The following is a 14762-nucleotide window of genomic DNA, read 5'->3' as shown; positions in this document are numbered from 1 at the left end:
GATGTGATGGGCAAGGATTTGCTCACTTATAGTTTATTGTAATTCCAATAATGGATGTGCCTGAGGATGATAAATAGGATTATAAGAATTCAATCACCCATTAGAAATCCATCCAATTAGGATTTTCGTTTTCTACTTTGGAAGTGTAGGATTCGCTAAGTTAGTAGATGACCAATTTGATTAAAAGACCATAATCATTTTGGTTAATTACATGATACATTTACTAATTAATCTAGTTATTTTCTGCAATTAATTTTCTGATAATAATGAGCACACCACAATCCTTGTGAGCATACTTGAACACAATAGGTTGACAGGACTTAATCTTTCTGATTGGTTAAGAAATTTGAAACTTGTCCTAAACCTTGAACATATAGGATATGTTCTAGACTCAAAGGTTCCTGGTCCCTTACCTCCAGAGGCCACTCAAGAGGAACATGATACTTTAGACAAGTGGAAGGAGAATGATATGAGAGCCAAGTGTTACATGCTTGCTTCTATGAGTAATGAGTTATAGAATCAACATGAAAATATGCAATATGCGAGTGAGATCCTCCTTCACTTGCAAGAGTTGTATGGTGAGCACAACAGTAATGTTAGGTATGAGATATCTAGATAGCCATTCCTCATGAGGATGTCTAAGGGACAAAATGTTAAGGATCATGTCCACAAGATGATTCGGCTTATTGAGCAGCTGGAACATCTTAACTTTAACATAGATTTCCAACTGCAGACAGATTTGATCCTTCGGTCCCTTCCTGAGTCATTTGGGAATTTTGTGACAAATTTCTATATGACTAAGCAGGAATACACCTTGACTGGTCTACTTAACATGTTGGTTATTGCCCAAAAGAATATGCCGGGCAATAAAGGAAAAGAGGTGGCTGTGATTGTATCATCTTCTGCTGGAAAGTCCAACAAGAAGAAGGGAAATAAGAAAAAGAAATCTCAAATTCCTGGTTCTTCCAAGAAGATAGCTAAACAGAAAACAAAGACTGTAGCTGACAAAGGCAAGGGAAAGTGTTTCCACTGCCAGAAGGATGGGCACTGGAAAAGGAACTGCCCAGAGTATAGCAATCTAAAAGAATGCAATGCCATGATGAAAATCAACTCAAGTTCAAAATATTTTTGACACTTAAGGTTAGGTCATGTTGCAGAAGATAGGATTGCAAAACTGGAGAAAATGGGGATTCTATTCTCATTGGGTTCTGAACTTACTCCAACTTGTGAATCTTGCCTTCAAGGCAAAATTACTAGATCACCCTTTGTTGGACAAGGGCTAAGAGCTGAAAATATTTTGGAGCTAATACATAGTGATGTATGTGGTTCATTTAAAGAACTAGCTAGAGGCAGTTTTCATTATTTTATTACCTTTACTGATGATAAATTAAGGTTTGGGTATTTGTATTTGATGAAATACAAACATGAATCCTTTGAAAAGTTCAAAGAATTTAAATTTGAAGTAGAAAATCAAACAAGAAAAAGTATTAAAGCTTTTCGATCAGATCATGGAGGTGAATGCTTAAGTACTGAATTTAATGAATACATAAAAGAGCATGGCATTGTTTCCCAGCTGACTCCTCCAGGAACACCACAGCTGAATGGTGTATTTGAAAGGAGAAATCGTATCCTATTGGATATGGTACGTAGGATGATGAGCTATACTGATATGTCAATCTCCTTTTGGAGATTTGCATTAGAATCAGTTTTGCATGTTCTGAATAGGATTCCATCAAAATCAGTATCTTCCACACCTTATGAGATATGGCATGGAAGAAAACCAAGTCTTAAGCATGTTAAGATTTGGGGTTGTCTAGCTTATATCAAAAAGCTGAACACTGATAAATTGGAAACCAGATCAGAAAAGGGTCGATTTCTTAGATATCCAAAAGAGAGTTTTGGATATTATTTTTATTTGCCTACATCAGAAAAGGTTTTGGTAAGTAGAGATGCCACATTTCTTGAACAACAGTTTGTTCAAGAAAGAGGCAAAGGAAGGCAAATAGAGTTAGAATTGGAGAATTCTGACCAACCAACAGATCAGATGGATATAGATCCATCTAGTCAACCTGCACCTGTTAATGAAATATCTACTGTAATTCCTCGCAGATCAACTAGGATTTCTCACCCACTAGTGAGATATGGTTTTCTTCATGAAGAAGAACAAGAGTTGTCTACTCATGAAGAAGTAGATCATGGAGATGATCCACTTACCTATGAAGAAGCTATATTAGATATAGACTCTTCAAAATGGATTGATGCTATGAAATCCGAGATTGATTTCATGTATAAAGATCAAGTTTGGGATCTTGTTGACCCACCTGAAGTTATTGTATCTATAGGGAACAAATGGGTTTTCAAGAAGAAAATTAGTTCTGATGGAAAGGTAGAGACCTATAAAGCAAGGCTAGTAGCGAAAGGGTTTTGCCAAAGGCAAGGAATCGACTATGAGAAGACTTTCTCGCCTATTGCCATGCTTAAATCAATTAGAATTCTATTAGCAATAGCTGCATACTATGATTATGAGATTTGACAGATGAATGTCAAAATAGCTTTTCTCAATGGATACATTGAAGAAAACATTTTCATGGAACAACTTAGGAGTTTTAAATCCCAAGATGGTTCCAAGATATGTAAGCTAAAGCGATCCATTTATGGGTTGAAATAAGTTTCGAGGAGTTTAAACATCCGTTTTAATGAAGCCATTAAGTCATTTGGTTTTATAAAAAATGAGGAAGAGCCATGTGTATATAAGAAGGTTAGTGATAGTGCTATCACTTTCCTTGTTTTATATATGGATGATATTCTGTTGATAGGTAATGACACATGTATGTTGATAACTGTAAAGGTATGGTTGTCAAATATATTTTCCATAAAAGACTTAGGGGAGACAACTTATATTCTTGGGATTCACATATGTAGAGATAGAGCGAAACGAATAATTGGTTTATCCCAAAGTCTATACTAATATGCTTCAGCTATTGAAAGTTTGATGTATGCAATATTGTGTACTAAGCCGGATATCGCATATGCTGTTAGTTTGACTAGCAAGTATCAATCCAATCCAGGTTTGGAACACTGGATAGCTGTCAAGAATATACTTAAGTACTTGAGAAGAACTAAGAATTTATTCTTGATATATGGTGGTGGTGACTTGCAATTGGATGGTTATACTGATTCTGATTTCCAATCAGATATCGATGATAGAAAACCTACTTCTGGGTATGTGTTCATTTGTAATGGAGGTGCAGTCAATTGGAAGGGTTCCAAATAGAGTATGACTGCAGATTCCACTACAGAGGCTGAGTATATTGCTGCATCAAATGCTGCAAAAAGAAGTTGTTTAGATAAAGAAGTTTGTGACAGAACTTGCAGTAGTTCCTTCTATTGAGTCAGCAGTTCCACTCTACTGTGACAACAATGGAGCAGTCATACAGGCTAAGGAACCCCGGTCTTACCAGAAATCCAAACACATAGAAAGGCGCTACCACATTATCAGAGAGATAGTTGGACGAGGCGATGTAGCCATGCAGAAAATAGCATCAGCTGAAATCCAGCTGATCCATTCACTAAGCCTATATCACAAGCTTAGTTAGACAGTCATCTTGAGAAGATGAGTATAAGATATTGTAATGAATGGCTCTAGTGCTAGTGGGAGATTGTTAGTAGTATGTCCTAGAGCATATTATTTAGTATGTATCTTATACATATTTTATTAATAAAAGGCATTTTCACTTTTCCGTTTATATAATATATTTATGTGTAATAGAAAAGATCCATTGATATTTTGTTAGAAATTTTATTCTTAAGTTGTTAAGAACATGAGTGATAGTATTTCTAGCACAAAGTATCATAAATTGGTTCATAATCGAGGATACTTTACACAAGACATGACTTATCCAGAAAGATTGTATTTATGTTTGTTTCTAATGTATTTATATGATATATAAATAAGATGGAATGGTGAGTCTCATGCCATATAACAAATATTATAGGCACTTATACATGATAAGTATGCCGAACCAATGACATTTATGACAAGCACATGGAGTTTACTCTTGTCAGTGCATTGTTATAAATCATATAAGTGCATATAATATTTAGACCTGAGATAGCACAGTTATTTTGTATATATGTGGTTTGAGTTTGATACTGCTTTTATACTTGTACTGTGTATGGGTATATGGGCATGTGTTGGCTCCTACTAGTTATATATGGAGGTAGGTGTTGATCAAGATGAAATCTGTTACCCTAAGTAAATAGGGATAAAATCTTATGTTCATTTAATTGTTCTTGATGTTTCAAGTTCCTAGCCAGGACAGATAGATTTAATCAGAAAAGAGTTTCTGATAAGAAAATCTTTTTAATCAAGATTTGGAATTAAAAGAGAACATAATATTCATAGCAAATGGGGTTTGACATAAATCATGACTCCAGCTCGAATTGGGATTTTGTAACAGAGAGATTCTAGTACATGGTAACATATGATAAAAGGTTCATTTAAGGTATACTTTATTACTGATTGGGTGGTCAAAACATGTTATACTAGGTGTTAACCATGGTCTATGAGATATCTAAAATGATTTAGAGAAATCATTTATGGTAAAAAAAGTTTCTGATGATATTAAAAGTTGATACCATATCTCATTGACAATTAGTAATGAGCCTTGTGAGTCACACACATACACAAGTAATCACCAAGTTAAATGTAATTTAATTAATTAATTAAAGAGTTTAATTAATTAATTAAATAGGTTTGATTGGCAATTAGATTGCAAAATCCCTAGCGTGGCTTGAAACCAAATTTAGGTTATTAGATGTATAGTATAAGTTAGATTTATATTTAAAGTGTTTAAATATGAATTTAATTATGAGAAATTAATTAATAGAGATTAATTAATTAATTAATTAATATTTGATATGAATTGATTAGAAGAAGAGAAATAATTATTTTGGGTTGAGAACTTAAAATTAAGACACAATGGTAATTTGATCATTTCACAGGGTGACATGTGGCACCATGAGATGGTAACACATGGCACTACACATAAGATTGTTATTTATCTTCTAATCATGTAAGATGATCAAAGTGAAGATTAAATCTAGCTTTGACACTTGGCATAATGTGATTGGATCAAATTAAAATATGATGCAATCAGAAAATGACATGTGGTAAGGGTTTTAAATGGTAACCTAACTATATAAGGGAAATGATGAAAGAACAAAAGAAACATTCTGATTTTATCACAAAGCTGCCACCACCTCTTTGTCCTCTTCCTCTCTTCTTCTTCATCTCTCATCAATTCAAAGAGAATTGCCAACATTCTCTTGAATTAAAATTACTAAAAATCGTTTCTAGTGTCCAATATACATCTGCAACCTCTCTAAAAGGCAAAACCTCAATTTCTAATTGATTAGAAAGGCTTTAGAGGCTGTTTAAGGAGCTGCCATTGGTGATCTTGGTGTGGACAAGCCAGAGGTACAACATCTGATGTCCTAAGTGCTTCACAAAGGTACCAATCACATCTATAGTGCATCAAAAAGTTAGCGCATATGTTCTTGTATTAATCTAGGGTTCTAATGAATTAATTCGTTAATTCAAAAATCTTAAATGACAAATATAGATCCAAAAACATATTAAAAGTGTTTTAATATGCTGTTTAACATTGAAATCAATTAGGTAAATAATGATTATTACATGATGTATGAGACCCTAAAAGAAAAATTTTTGAATTCAATATTCTAAACTACTAATTTTCATGCTTCCGCTCCTTCATTGTCAAGCCAAGAACCCTTTATAATTGAGAAGGCAGTGCAAAAACGATCAACAAGCAGTTCATGGACCTGACCAGTGTGAAAATCAACTAAAGTAGACCATAACCATGTATTTTAGATCAGTCTAGACTACCAAAGCTAAACCAATTGAGGTTCTTGGAAACAAAATCTTCTGAACTACAATCAAGCACTCCATACTTGACAAATTTGAACAAAAATACAGTGAGATTGCAGAAGCTCAAATCCAACATAATATAAATGTTACTGATTTCATATTATATTTGCCAAGAACATTACATTAATTTTCACCTTACCAATGCATTGATGCAGTATGATTCAAAACTATCATAATCATAATTTCTGATTGAATGAACTGGGCAATTACAGAATCCCCTCCAACTGGTCCAACCAACAATCAAAGACGATCATTGAATTCATCACTAAGTGCAATGGTAAAACTTACAAACCCTTAGGCTAGCAACTACATGATCACATTAGCCAAAACTCCATAAGATGGCATCAAATAGAACACCAAATTACCAGTTGTCTCTAGTGCTATGAGATCTTGAATTTGAGACCCAAGTGAACTCAACTCAAGTCAACTCAACTAAGCCTTTATCCCAAAAATTTGGGGTCAGCTATATGGATTCGCTTTCTCCACTCTGAACGAATTTGGGTTAAATTCTCAGAAATGTGTAATGCTTCTAGGTAATGTTGTACTACTCTCATCCAAGTCAATTTACGTCTACCCCTTTTTTTTTCTATCCTCTAACCTAATGTGCTCTACTTGTCTAACTGGAGCCTCCGTATGTGTACGATTCACATGACCAAACCACCTTAATCTCCCTTCTCTCAACTTATCTTCAATTGGCACCACTCCTACCTTTTCTCTAATACTCTTATTACGGACTTTATCTAGTCTAGTATGGCCACTCATCCACCTTAACATTCTCATATCTGCAACTCTTATCTTAGATACATACGACTCTTTCAATGCCCAACACTCACTACCATATAACACAGCCGGTCGTATGGCTGTACGGTAAAATTTTCCTTTTAATTTATTGGGAATCTTACAATCACATAAAACTCCCGTAGCACATCTCCACTTCAACCATCCGGCTTTAATCCTATGACCAACATCCTCCTCACATCCCCCATCTACTTGAAGGATTGAGTCTAGATATTTAAAGTGATTACTTTGGGGCAATATCACTCCATTCAAACTAACTCCTTCCCTATCACCAGTTTGTGTTTCACTGAACTTGCAATGCATGTATTCTGTTTTCGTTCAACTTAACTTAAAACCCTTTGACTCTAGAGTACTTCTCCAAAGTTCTAGCTTTCTATTGACTCCTTCTCGTGTCTCATCTATCAGAACAATATCATCTGCAAACATCATGCACCAAGGAATACTCTCTTGTATATGTTTCGTCAGTTCATCTAAAACTAATGTAAAAAGGTAGGTAAGGGCTTATGGCTGATCATTGGTGTAATCCAATTGAGATCGAAAAATCTCTTGTATCCCCTCCCACTATGCGTACAATAGTAGTTGTTCCTTCATACATATCTTTCAATACTTGTATGTACCTAATAGATACCCTCTTTTGTTCTAACACATTCCATAAGAACTCTCTTGAAACACTATCATCAGCCTTCTCCAAATCAATAAAAATCATGTGTAGATCTTTCTTCACATCTCTATATTTCTCCATCAAGCTTCTAATGAGAAAGATCGCTTCCATAGTTGAACGACCGGACATGAAACCAAATTGATTGAGAGAGATAGAAATATCATGACGTGAGACCCAAGTGAACCGGAAAAAAAAATCAAATTTAAAATTATGAATCATGCGACACCTGCCAGTAAAATTCTGAATCAGTTCAATACAACTCATCATCATGCACTTAAACCTTGTATCCTATCATCAAGTGACAACACTTATCCCTGTATACAAATAGAGTAAGGACAAAAGAATATTGAGTTCTTAGCAGAAATTGTCTACCGTCGAGGAAAGATAAAACCACGTGCTTATATTAAATCCTGCAAAATTTAGAATACCCAACAAAATTGTGAAAGTTCTAGTTTTGGAACCTCAATTTATCCAAGGAAGCATATATAGGTTATATTAGAATCATTGAAGACATCTGCCACTCTCTGCATCACATACTTGACAGTTGATACCCTTGATAACCAATCAATTCTGCAAATCAGAGTATACATCATGACAGGGATGACAACTTCCGGACTTCGCTAACTTTCTCCATATCATGACTTAGAGGTCCTTGAACCCAGCCCCCATCAATGGACTCAATACTTCCGTTCAACCCATCATCCATAAAGTCACCAACCCTTTTCACTTTAACTTCCTTTGGCTGGACTGGGTACCTACCAGAGAAGCAAGCATAACAATAATTTGGAGAATCATCTCCCAACAAGTTCTTCAATCTATCCAATGGTAGAAAGGCAAGTGAATCACACCCAATAAACTCCCTGATTTCCTCCACAGTCATCCGGTTAGATATCAACTCCTCCGAACTTGGTGTATCTACTCCATAATAACAAGAAGCAATAATTGGAGGGCTAGCAATCCTCATATGAACCTCCTTAGCGCCAGCCTCCTTAATCAATCTAACAATTTTTGATGAGGTAGTTCCTCTTACAATTGAATCATCCACAACCACAACTCTTTTCCCCTCCAATACGCCCCTCACAGGGGATAGCTTAAGCTTAACACCAAAGTCCCTAATCTTCTGTGATGGCTCAATGAAAGTCCTTCCCACATAGTGTGACCTTATCAATCCTTGCTGAAATGGCACGCCTGCTTTGGCTGCATAACCAAGTGCAGCCACCACCCCTGAATCTGGGACCGCAATTACAACATCACAATCAACAGGAGCCTCAGTAGCAAGTATTTCACCAAAAAGATACCTCGACTCATAAACAGACCGACCAAATACTTCTGAATTGGGCAAAGCAAAGTAAATATGCTCAAATATACATTGCTTTGGTTCAGGATGGGGTATTAGGCAAAGCGATTGAATCCCTTCTTTATCCACCACCAAAACCTCCCCAGGATTAACCTCTCTCTCGTACGTAGCTTCAATCAAATCAAGAGCACAAGTCTCAGAAGCAAACACAATAGCACCATTACTCCTCCTTCCCATAACCAAAGGCCTAAACCCAAAAGGATCCCTCACCGCAACTAACTTATCCTCTGTTACAAACACCATAGAGTAGGCTCCTTCTAACTTTTCGCATGCATCAACAATCCTCAGAAAGAAAGGCCTAGCCTTGGAAATTGCAATCAAATGCAAAACAACCTCAGTATCAGAACTAGTATTAAAAATCGAACCATTATCCTCAAGGGCAGCCCTCAATTTCCTATAATTGACTAAATTCCCATTGTGGGCAACCCCAACAGACCCAAAGCGATACCCAGCAACAAAAGGTTGAACATTTTTAAGCATAGAAGACCCAGCAGTAGAATACCTGACATGACCTATAGCTAAATCACCAGGTAATTGGTCAAGCTTTGATTCGTTAAAGACATCAGAGACTAACCCAACACCAGTAACGGATTGCAGTACTTTATTATTAACAGCAACAATACCAGCACCTTCTTGGCCTCGATGCTGCAAAGCATGAAGAGCTAAATAGCAAAGACGAGAAGCTTCTGGGTCGCCATAGATACCCACAACACCACACTCTTCACGGGGCTTATCGTCATCATCAAAATTAAAAGAAAAAGAAGAATCATCTGGGTAGTTTTCGTTTGCGGAGATAACATGAGAGATGGGGTTCTTGGCAGAGAAAGCAACGGTGTGAGAGACGGAGGAGGGTTGGCGAGGTAAAAGAGAGGGTTTATGAAGGGTTTTGGCGAGGAGGGAGAGAGGGGCTTTGAGAGGAATTTGAGACTTGGGAAGAGAGAGATTGGTAGTAGAAGAGGCGGCCATGGAATTTTCAGATGAGAGAAGACCGCAAGAGGAGAAGAGGAAGGAGGAGAAGAAGAAGAAAGAGAGGGCGTGACACAGAGAGAGAGAGAGAGAGAGAGAGAGGGAGAGAGAAGTTAATAAACAGTTGGTTTGTTTCTAGGTTTTGGGAAAGGCATCGAATCATTTATCAAATCAAGTTGTAGAGTCATCGAGTTTTGTGTTGTTCGTGACCATGTTTCTTTTCTTATTGGACGGGTGACTTTGTCCTCTTCAACTTGAGACCCTAAAATTACTGGGAAATATCAAATTTGAATTTTAATAAAAATTAATCACGTATTTTTATTTATAATAATATAAAAAATATTTTTTATAATTTAAAGAAAACTATATTCTTTACATACAATAAATATATTTTATAATTTACCTAAAATACACTACTTTAATATGATCAAGTTATCTGAGCTCTGCTTTTAAGAAGGTTAATATAAGTGATATTTAATTCTCATTACTAATATTTAAGAAATAATTTTTAAATTTATTTAGAAACATGAATCAATAATCTAATTGTAAATTAAAATTAAAATTATGGGAATTTAGATGTTTAAAAGTAATTTTCAAATTAAAAGAAATAATGAATTCATTACCAAAATATTAGGGTTCAGAGTGTATGTGAATATGTTTTTAGTGTAAGAAATTTTTAATTAATTAATAATTGGAGCATTTAATTAACTTTGGTTAGGAAATACAGGCAGTTGTATAAATAAAAATAGCCATCCCTAATTTTCTAGTAAATTATACAATCCAATCACAATTTTACGAGTAAAGGTACATGATTACTTGCTATTTTTTTAAAGATATTTCTTATTAATATTTAATTAATAATAAATTATGCACATATAAATAAAATTTATCATAATTTTAAAATAATAATCATTAATTAATTGAATATATACATTCGAGTAGATAAATATTATTTAATTTTTTAATATTATAATTCTTAATTTTTAATTCTTAAAATTTTTTAAAAATATTAAAGTGTATAAAATAATTTATATATTTAATTAATTAAAAATTAAGAAATCATGTTTAATGATAAGGATCGTCATATTTTATGACAAGACAATATCTATTAATATTTTAATAATATATTAATTATTAAATAAATATATATATATATATATATATATTATAATATATAAAATAATTTTATTATAATCATATATTGTAATAAATCCAATGTGAATTCAAATTAAAAATCCACTTAGACAACGTGCGTTGAAGTTGGGTGCTCCATTAACTAATTTCCACCGACCGCTTTCAATGGCTCCCGATAGTCAATAGTCAGACTTTATTATTATAATTTTATTTATGATAAAATAAATTCTATTTTATTAATAGTTAATTAGTAAATAATTAATAAATTTAAATTTTGAATAAAAAATAGAGTATAAATGATTTAAATGCAAAATAACAATAAAACACCATTTAAAACACTTTTATTAAAACTTATTTATTTTATTTAAATATATCAACTTTTTAATTTAATTTTTAAATAAATTAATAGATTTTTTATGTCAATAGATAGAATATATGAGTTAATAATAAGAATATTGTAATTACTAATCTTAATTTTTGTAATAATTAAATATTATAATAACTAATCTTAATTTTTGTATTATAATTATTATACTTTTACCTCTTTTTTTTTTCAGAAATTGTATTTATTAACTATGTCAAGTTAGCAGTTGAACATTTAAAAAATAAAAATTGATTTTAACAGTTTTAAAAAGTAATTATGTAATAAGAAACTACAAAATCTTACAAAAAATATTTCTTATTAAATTTTAAATAAATGAAGGAAAAAAGATTGACATTGCCTAATATTGTTTTAACATTTTAGGTTTTATTTGTTTTATGAAAAATAATTTTCATATTTTTTAACATTTGGATTACTTTAAAAAATAGGTTAATGAAAAAAATTAAGTCATTTTAAAAAAAAATAATTTTCTTTTTTTTGAAAGAGAAAGTCATTTTTATTTTTTAAATTTTTATAATTTTATTAAAATATAAATATATTTATACATATATGGCATAAAAACATATTATTAATTTAATATTATAATTAAATAATAACAAATATTTTCATAAAAAATATATTTTATATATAAGTTATTTTTCACCAAATAGATAAAGCCTTATATATTTTTTCAGAAAATTAACTTTTTTATATATAAAATATGAATATGAGTTTTCATGAGAAAATAAAAATTTCTCAAGCATTGTGAAGTTCATGATAATAATAATAATAATAATAATAATAATAATAATAATAATAATAATAATAATAATAATAATAATAATAATAATAAATAAAAAAAATAAAATAACCTCTAGATGTCTAAAAAGCCCAAAATAAAATTTTAAAATAAATAACAATGAAAATTTTTAATTTTTTAATAATAAAATATTAAAAATAATAAATTGATATTAAATAATTTTTATTTACTATGTTCTTCAATTTCTTTTTTTTAAATTTTACTTTAATTAAAAATAGTAAATAAATATAATATAATATTTGAAAATTAAGAAAATAATATTTTATTAAATAAAAAATTTATTTAGAAAATAAAACTTAATTTTGAATTTATTCCATCATTTGAGAGTATAAAAGCTTATGGTGATGATAATTTTAGAAGTAAATCAACTCAACATGGGCAAAAGAATTATTAAAAAAATTTAAGATAGCTTTTTGAAATTAAATGATATTTTATATAGAGAAAGCGTAAAAAGGTGACATTTGGTGGGGGCCAGCGTGGTGGTTGCCATGCAAAATTGAAAGCGAGTTATAAAATCGCAAGATCCAAGAGACATGGCTAACAATTGTACGGACATTAAAAAGGATATATGTAGTCATCCCATGATTTTGGATTTTGATGAGCCTCTCCCCCACTCCTTCTCATATATTTTGTCCTTATTGAATTTCGGATCACATCATCATGGCTATAATCATGGATGTGAAAACTGGACTTGTGGACTGGTTAAATTAATTATCAATTTGATTTATATTTTAAACTCATTTAAAAAAAATTAGATTGATTGTTTAAAAATTAAAATTAAATTAATTATTAAATAAAAAATAATTTTAAAAATAAAATTAATATAAGCTATATGTGAAAAAGTTAAAAATATATTAAGTTAAAGTTTTTTAATAAATATAAATATAAAGGTGAAATTAAATTTTAAGCTAAAAAAAGAATGCCTTCAAGAAATATCTAAGAAGCCTTTCAACACTCAAAATGGACAATGGGGAAAATTCTAATAAATTGCCTTGAGTCAAAGAAGATGTTCTAAAAAGACTCAAAAAGAGAGAATTGGGGCAAGGAGGGCTTTTCAATTAAAAAAAGTTGTTTTTTTTCAAAATTTTTTATTTATTCCACAAGATGGTCAACATAGTTGAGAAGAAAATTAAAAAGCATATCTTTTCTTTCTTGGAGGGATCCTTGTTCCTATTGAGAATAAAGGTTCTTTAAGGAAGAAGGACATGCCCAAGATGAACCCCAGCAATATGTAACATAGTTACATATTTTCAAAGAATTATTGCAGTGTAAGAAGAGATGATCAACAGATTCTCTATATCTTTTTTACAGCATGCACATAAATTTAAGAAGATGAGACTGATATTTTTGTGAGTGAAAGTATACATATGTTATAAGTATACAATAATTTACTCAATATATAAGAGTTAATTGATTTCTTATTAGTAAAAATATATTATTTATTAAAAAGAGAACCAATACTTGAATTTATGAGGATTAATTTAAATAAATATACTAGATTCATTTTGAATTGAAAATATAATTCTATATAGAAGTTATGAAATTAAATATACTAGACCAAAAGGGTTTCTCCAATTTTAAAAATTTAGATTGAAGGAAAATTTTTACGTACACTTTATCCATTTTTTACTCAATACACAATATATATATATATATATATATATATATATATATATATATAGGATTTACGTGAAAAATAGATAAAATCCATAAATTTATATTTTAAGCATAGGATAAAATAAGTTTAGGCAAGTTTTTCCTGTGGATGGATAAGAATAAATACCTTTAGGATTGAACTTCCATTCTAATCTATCTTTGAGACGTGGTTGAACTCCCATGCTAATCTATCTTGGAGACGTGAGCACACCATAGAAGAGAGAATAAAATTATGAGGACTAGTAACTTCAGAAGCCATCCTCCATTCAAAGACCCAATCCCAAGATAGGCCCCATGCTTTCCCGATCTAGATACAATAAGAAGAGTCTTGGAAAATATCTTTAAGAGCTTTCCATAAGTACGATTTTAGATAAATTACATAATTTTATAAGCATTTAATATGTACCTTATTAAAATACATATTTACAAAATTGATTTTGGCTGTTTGCTGTTCGATATGAGATAATTAGATAGAATTTAAATTTAATTTTTGTTTAAGAAAAAGTTTAAGTGAGGGAGACTCTCTCACTCCATGGTTAAAATATACTATTAATCTTATTAAGAGATTATAATAGAATTTATATATCACTATCAAGAGTAATAGTTGTAAGACCTTTAAAATTATGATGCAAATTATTAATATTTTTTAATGTTTTATTATATTTACAACAAAAATTAAAATTGAAAATAAAGAAAATAATTTTACAAAATAGATTTGGGTACTTATGAAAGTATAATAGTTTTTTTTATTCGAGAAGTCAGAAGATAAAATTACAAGAAAATAAAAAGATAAATGTAAAGATAAAATTACTCATTTTATTCTCAAATCACCACAAGAAAAAAAGAGATATTCGGTTTCAAATCAGTGAAAATCAATTTCTAAATACATTTAGAAACCAATTTGAAACCGAAATATTCAGTTTCAAATCCGCATGTTTCTAAATAAATTTGAAACGTAAAATGGCGTCCGTTTCAAATTATGAAACCGTTATTCCGTTTCAAAGTTAAAAACCACATAAATTCAGTTTTAAAATCCGTTTCAATTTAAAAACTGATATT

At 31.1% G+C, this 14762-nt stretch overlaps 1 protein-coding gene across 1 annotated transcript; it reads right to left on the bottom strand.

Annotated features, from left to right (window-relative positions):
- Positions 1–7678: 7678 nt before the first annotated feature.
- On the bottom strand, positions 7679–9895 carry LOC110656405 (amidophosphoribosyltransferase, chloroplastic). The gene has a single exon (XM_058146889.1). The coding sequence runs from the start codon at positions 9730–9732 to the stop codon at positions 7999–8001; it is 1734 nt and encodes a 577-aa protein (XP_058002872.1). The 5' UTR covers positions 9733–9895; the 3' UTR covers positions 7679–7998.
- Between the last annotated feature and the right edge of the window lie 4867 nt (positions 9896–14762).

Source organism: Hevea brasiliensis, chromosome 1 (genome assembly GCF_030052815.1).
Source record: "Hevea brasiliensis isolate MT/VB/25A 57/8 chromosome 1, ASM3005281v1, whole genome shotgun sequence".
NCBI lineage: Eukaryota > Viridiplantae > Streptophyta > Magnoliopsida > Malpighiales > Euphorbiaceae > Hevea > Hevea brasiliensis.
This window is presented reverse-complemented; position numbering and strand designations above follow the sequence as displayed.

Coding starts and splice junctions, on each gene's coding strand:
- LOC110656405 (XM_058146889.1), bottom strand. CDS start 9,732: ATGGCCGCCTCTTCTACTACCAATCTCTCTCTTCCCAAGTCTCAAATT.